Genomic DNA, 7500 nt, shown 5'->3' on the forward strand with positions numbered 1-7500 from the left:
TGGTGGTGGTAGTGGCGGTGGCGAATGTATCACAATCAAAGATTTTACAAGGTGTATGTGACAACATCCATTTGGTGAGACATGTATTATGTGAGTTGAGTTCTGTTTCTTTAAGGGGCTGTCAGGTTTATTATGCCTGATGAATTGATTCTATTAGTTCAGAGGTACTTAGAAACTATTTAAGAATTAGACTATAGTGTCTGTTTTAATTCTTTATCATTTTGTTGTTTTTTTGTGGTTTAATATTCCTGGCATGGAACTAACTGTGAGAAGAACCATAAAAAGGATAACACAGAGAGACACAGGGTCACACCATTCGTAGGAGAGGTTGGGAAGGTGAAAGTGGGTGAGTAAAGTGTAGCATTGGAAAGAAACACGGGACACTAAGCTAAAAGAATTTAGTATAGGTATGAACTAAGGCACTTGTGAACGTGACAGGAGGAATGAACAGACAGAAGAAAGTGACAATTCAGAAATTAGCAATTTGCAATGGGGAAACGGAAAGCTAGAAATGAAAAAATAACAAAACTGAAAAATGGTGAAGAGCTGAAGCAGTGTGAAAGGGTGAGGTTTTAATAGATTATACAAGCTGTGAGGAGACTCTTGGAAATTGTCGTTTAAAATTCCAGAAAGTCTTTCAGAAATTTTAAAATTTGCCTGAGATATACCAGTACATAAAAGGATAGGTGAGGACCTCTTCAAGTACTTGGAGTATATATTTTAAATAAACTCCCTTTTCTAGGAAACATTTTTCTAGAAAACGTTTTCTCACACTCGGAATTATCATAGCAGGCTAATAACTGTGTCAGTTATTAGCAGTCAAAGACACTGCATTCTTCAAAAGTTCCAATCTTCATAAAATTCACCAGCATTATTTCTGATGAGCCTGAGCACCCTTTTCTTTTTATGATTCTTTTATTGTTCACTTTTCTATCTTTTTATGTTTTGTCTTGTGTATTGAGCATGCACTTTTGGTTTTCATTTTTGTCTTTATTTGACTTACTGCTGCTTCCTAAATTCTCAGCATACTTGAATGCTACATAAAATAAGATCAGGTGGTGAGCTAACAGAATCATTAACACATTGGACAAAATGCTTAGCAATATTTCTTCTCCTCTTTACGCATTGAGTCCAAATTATGCTGCAGTGAACTCTGCCCTTACTATTACTACTACTACTATTATTATTATTATTATTATTATTGCGGCGAGCTGGTAGAATTGTTACCACGCCAAGCAAAATGCTTACTGGCATTTTGTCCATTTTAACGTTCTGAGCTCAAATTCCAATGAAGTTGACTTTGCCTTTCATCCTTTTGGGGTCGATAAATTAAGTACCAGTGAAACACTGGGGTCGATGTAATCGTCTGTTGACTGCCTTGAAATTTCAGGCCTTGTGCCTGTAGTAGAAAGGATTAATATTATTATTAAGGCAGTGAGCTAGCAGAATCATTAGCACACTGGGCAAAATGCATGGTAGCATTTCATCTATCTTTACATTCTGACTTCAAATTCCACCACTCACCTTAAATTTTGTGGGAGGGGACTAGTCAATTGCATCAACCCCAGTATTTCGACCCTGAAAGGATGGAAGGCAAGGTCAACCATGGCAGAATTTGAACTCAGAATGTTAAAACAGATGAAACACTGCTAAGTATTTTGTTCAGTGTCCTAACGATTCAGCCAGCTTGCCACTTAATAATAATAATAATAATAATAATAATAATAATAATAATAATAATAATGCTTTCTAGAACAGACACGAGGCCTGAAATTTTGTGAAAGGAGGCTAGACTTGATTGGTACTTATTTTATTGACCCCCAGAAGACAAAAAGCAAAGTTGCCCTCTGCAGGTTTTGAACTTAGATCATAAAGACAGACAAGATATGCTAACAATTCTGCCAGCTCACCACCTTAATAATAATGGTAATGATGACACTGGTAGATTCTCCCATCAAAGATAATGTATGAATGTTCAGTTTTTTGCCAAACGACCTGCACAGAGGATTTGTTCATGTGCTTTACATTAGTTCCCTCCCTCCCTCCATCAAATCGATATTGCATGAACAGGTACTTGTACCACACATTAGGTGTCGAAGTGATTGCAGAGCAACATGAAATAAAGTGTTTTGCTCAAGAACACAATGCACCACCCAGTCTAGGAATTGAAACCATGATCTCATAATCGTGAGTGGAACACCCTAACCACTAGGCCATGTGCCCTCACTACTACTACTACTACTACTAATAATAATAATAATAATAATAATAATAGTTATAATAATAATAATTCTTTCTGCTAAAGGCACAAGGCATGAATTTTTGAGGGGAGAGGGCTAGTAGATGTCACTGATCCCTGTGCTCTATTGGTACATTTTTATCACTCTGAAAGGATGAAAGGCAATGTCAACCTTGGCAGAACTTGAACTTATAACATAAAGACAGACAAAATGTCACTAAGCATTTTCTCTACTGCAGTAACAATTCTGCCACCTTGCCACCTTCATGATAATAATTATCCTTTCTACTATAAGCACTAGGCCTGAAATTGGTGGTGGCGGGGATTAGTTGATTGCATTGACTCCAGTGTTTCACTGGTACTTAATTTATTGACCTTGAAAGGATGAAAGGCAAAGTTGACCTCAGCAGAATTTGAACTCAGAATGAAGCAATGGGCAAAATACCTATTTCTTTACTACCCACAAGGGGCTAAACAAAGAGGGCACAAACAAGAACAGACAAACAGATTAAGTTGACTATATCGACCCCAGTGCGTAACTAGTCCTTAATTTATCAACCCCGAAAGGATGAAAGGCTAAGTCGACCTTGGCGGAATTTGAACTCAGAACATAGCGGCAGACAAAATACCGCTAACCATTTCGCTTGGCATGCTAACAATTCTGCCAGCTCACTGCCTTAATAACAATGAGTATTCATTTTTTTTGTTTTTTCTTCCTATCTCCTCCTCCCTTTTTTTTCTATCACATGACTTTGTAAATGAACAATCTGGTGTCTTTATTTTAATGGCTTACCAATGTATACAGTGAGCTTCTTTGTCCTAGGTGTCAGGAAGACACTTAGCAAGAAATAGAAGCGAAACTGAAAAAGAGGATAATGATAATAATGATGATAATAATATAAATATAAGAAAACAAATGATGTCAGTGTAATAATGAGAATAATATTCTTTGTAGAGACAAAGAAAGTGAACTAGTAGAATTGAAAAAAAAATTCATGGAGCAGAGCAAACAGACTGAAAAATATGTGGAGCAGCTAAAGAAGGAATTTGATACAGACAGAAACAAACTCTTTAATGAAATGAATTCACAGGTAACCAGCTGTAAATTTTGTTTTAACAGTGATTACAACTATTTTAAAGTATAAAGCGGTAGATATTTGGTTGTTCTAAAGTGCTTAATAATGTTTGTTTTTGTTGGTGTTATAGATTATAGAGACAGAAAACAAACTTCAACATTCAAAACAGCTGCTTGAGAAACAAACGCAAGAATTCACCAAAAGTATGGAAGAGACAAAATCAAAATATATCTCTGAGGTAAATGGTATGTTTATTATATGGAGAGTCATTTTAGGAGCAGGAGTGACTGTCATCATCATCATCATAATTTTCCATGCTGGCATGGGTTGGATGGTTTGACTGGAGCTGGTAAGAGCAGGAGACCACACCAGGCTCCATTGTCTGTTCTGACATGGTTTCCAGTGTTGGAAGGGCATCCAGCTGTAAAAACCATGACGATGATGATGAGGATGATGATGATGATGCCTTTTATAATGCCAACCACTCCACAAGAATGTACTGGGTGCTTTTTATGTGGCACCAGCATCTGTATCAATTCTGCTGTGGCTAGTTGTGTGTGTGTGTCTGTGTGTTTATCTAGACTGAGTGAAGATGATGATATGTTGGTGAGTTGGATAGATTTCCTCATGGTATTAGACCCAGTGGGGTGGAGTTAGTTAACTAAACTCCTGTACTTTCTTGATACCTTATTGACTCCAGAAAGATGAAAGGTAAAGTTGACTTTGGTAGGATTTGAACTCAAATCAGGTAAATAATGAAGATGAATGATATTTGCTTTCTATTATTAATTTATTGTAAGGCAGCAAGCTGGCAGAACTATTAGCATGTTGGTCAAAATGCTAAGCAGCATGTCATCTGTTTTAATGTGCTAAGTTCAAATTCCATTGAGGTCAACTTTGCCTTTTATCTTTACGGAGTTTATAAAATAAGTTCCAGTTGAACACTGATGTAATCGACCTACCCACACCCCTAAAATTGTTGGCTTTGTTCCAAACTTTGAAATCATTATGAGTTTATTATTTTAATTCTCAGCTTTCAGAATTAAAGCACAAATCTGCAGAAGAAAATGCTAAATTGATTAAAGAACATGACTTAGAGAAGGAGAAGCAATCAAAACAAATTAACAAGCAGAAGGAAGAACTGCAATTAGTTTGGAAAAGCAAAGTTGAAGAAACTGAAAAATTATTGATTGACCAGAGGAATATGTTTTCTAAGGTCTGTATAAACTCTTAAAATATAATCTACTGAAACTATGCGACTTTGGTAACGATTATTTCTTAATGGATTTGCCTTATTTCAGTACAACTCTTATTAATTTATCCATCCATTTTCTATGCCCACTCTTTTTGGGAGAGTCATGGGCAATAGAGTCCTCAGGCATCTCTCCCGCAGAGTCCTTTCAGAAGCAACCATTATTAAATTTTCATTATCATCATCATTTAACGTCCGTTGTCCATGGTTGCATGTGTTGGGCAATATGACCAGAGCTGGCAAGCTGGGTAGTTGCACCAGACTCCAGTCTGATTTATCATGGTTTCTACAGCTGGATGCCCTTCCTAACACCAACCACATTACTGAGTATACTGAGTGATTTTATGTGGCTTGTACATGGCACTGCACTGGTGCTTTTACATGGCACCGCATGGGCACTTTTACGAGGCACCACCATGTGTGCTTTACGCCACCAGAAGGGTCAGTCTTAACACTATGGGTCTTCTTGAGTATGGCCAAGCACCCAGTATCTCAGTCCTTTCTGTCTTGATTCCCAAGCATGACCAACTGGGACAGGGTATTATCCAATCATTTTGTTCTTGGTGTTCCCTTAAGTCTCCTGCCTGTTGGCTCAGCTTCAAGAATTCTTCCTGTGATTCTTTCCTGCAATATTCCGATCACATATCTGTAATACCAGGACCCTGATCTCAACAGGGGAAAATATCAGCCTCCAACCTACATACTGTGTTTAAGTAATGTTACTCCAGAGACACTTCAGAGGAACTCCATTCCAGCTGTTTGTATCTGCAATTGTACTCTTTTCATCATCACCCGACATTTACTGAGGACAGGCATGGAAACTGAATTAAGGAGAGGAACAAGTTTGGTCTTTTTACCAACCTCTCTTCTTCTGTGGATCAAATGCAGGAACTGGCATTTAACTGTACCAGCATCTGCAATTCTAGCATCCAATTGAGCCTCCTACCTTCCATCACTTGTGAATACAGCCCCAGGATACTAATTCCTTGACTATCTTTAATCCCTTACTCCATCATCATCATTTAGCATTAGTTTTCCATGCAGGCATGAGTTGGATGGTTTGACTGGAACTGGTTAAGCCAGAGAACTACACCAGGCTCTGGTCTCTTTTAGCTTGGTTTCTATGGCTGGATGCCCTTCCTAATGCCAACCACTTCACAGAGTGTATGGGATGCCTTTCACATGGCACCCGCACTGGCCAGTCATTAGACCTCGACCTTGCTGGGGATTTTTTCAAACAAATTGCCCCCAGTACTTTGTTTTTTAAACCTGATACTTAATTGTATTGGTCTCTTTTGTTGACAAGAAGATCGAAGAAACACACATATATAAACACAATGGATTTCTTTTAGTTAAGAAAACAATTATGAAAAAATCTATTTTCATGTGATAGTATTGAGTAACTGAGGATTTTTGGGTTCCTATCTTGCATAGATAAATTTCAAATATTAATACACTTTCTGTTGCTGGGCTTATCCACAACTGATAAATCCAGAATGTGTGGTGGTGGTAGTGGGGAGGGGGCTTATTTCATATTAGGAGAAAATGCTTTCTTTAGATATGTGAGTTATTGATTTTCACAAACTGCAACATTGACTTTAATGAAATTAACTTGTTTACATGAAACTAATTTTGTACAACTAAATCTCTCTATTGTTTCTGTAACTTTTTTTGCAAAATGTGATTTTGTAGAAGAAATATTAAAATATTTGATAGATATCTCTTTATAATTCCAGCTGGAAAATATCGTAAATTTTCAGCATTGGGGTTGTTTGTTTCTTTCACATAAATTCTTTATTGGTGTTAACATATTCACATTATGTTTGGAGCGTAGGGTTGCTCATAAATATTATGTTTAGTGCTATATGGTAAGCTACAAAGAATGTTTATAGAAACCTATATGAGGAGATATCTAGTTCTGAATATACAAGCTGGCTGTGTGGTTACAGAGTTTGCTTCAACAACCCTGTTGTTTCGAGTTTGATTTCATTTCATAACATTTTGGGCAAGTGTCTTCTACTTTTGCTCAAGGCTGACTATTGCTTTGGTAAGGGAATTGGTTGAGGAAAACTGTATGGAATGGAGTTTGTCATGTATATTATGTATACATAATATACACAACAAGCTTCCACAGTCATGAAGCTTACTTCCCAACCATGTGGCTTCAGGTTCAATTCTACTGTGTGGTACCTTGAGCAAATGTTTTCTACTATAGCCCCAGAACAATCAAATCCTTGTGATTAGATTTAGTAGATGGAAACTGAAAGAAGCCCATTGCATGTGTATATATGTATGTGTGTGTATATATGTATGTGTGTGTGTGTGTACTCTTGAAAAAAAGAAAAGAGATATAAGAAGGATGAAATGATGATGATGCAAGGGATATAGTTATATGTAGACTAATGATTATAAGGTTGAGGTTTTGATTCCTGCATCAGGTGATACAATCTGTGTCTTTGAGGCAAGGCACCTGATTTCAAAGTTCTCAAGTCTTCTTTGCTGAAAACATGTACCAGCCACGTACTGGTACAGCTCTCTCTCTCTCTCTCTCTCTCTCATATATATATATATATCTCACTACATCTTCCGCCTTCCTGGATGACCTAATGGACCATGCATGAAGGAGCTGAGAGGTTATCTATGCTTGCTTGTGACTACATAAGTATCTAAGACAATTAATGGAAAAACAAAGTACATGCTGCCAAGTCATTCTCTCTCTCTTTCTCTCTCTCTCTCTCCCTCTCTCTCTCACACACACACACACACACACACACACTTATCATCATCACCACCACAACCTCCATGGGATGGACAGAGTTTAATGAGCCAGATTTCCTATGGCCAGAGCATCCCTTCCTATCACCAACTAAGGTATCTATTTCTCCCTAGCCAGACTTACTCTCACAGAATATTGGAAATGAATGATACCGCTT

General features: G+C 37.4%; 1 protein-coding gene across 1 annotated transcript in view; it reads left to right on the forward strand.

Annotated features, from left to right (window-relative positions):
* LOC115226062 (centrosomal protein of 112 kDa-like) overlaps nucleotides 1-7500 on the forward strand; it is a 148484-nt gene that overhangs the window by 40705 nt on the left and 100279 nt on the right. Inside the window, exons 9-11 of the mRNA XM_036499862.1 lie at nucleotides 3195-3330; nucleotides 3446-3553; nucleotides 4349-4531. Coding sequence (XP_036355755.1) covers nucleotides 3195-3330; nucleotides 3446-3553; nucleotides 4349-4531 — 427 coding nt within the window. The remainder of the gene's footprint in view (nucleotides 1-3194; nucleotides 3331-3445; nucleotides 3554-4348; nucleotides 4532-7500) is intronic.

Source organism: Octopus sinensis, linkage group LG2 (genome assembly GCF_006345805.1).
Source record: "Octopus sinensis linkage group LG2, ASM634580v1, whole genome shotgun sequence".
NCBI lineage: Eukaryota > Metazoa > Mollusca > Cephalopoda > Octopoda > Octopodidae > Octopus > Octopus sinensis.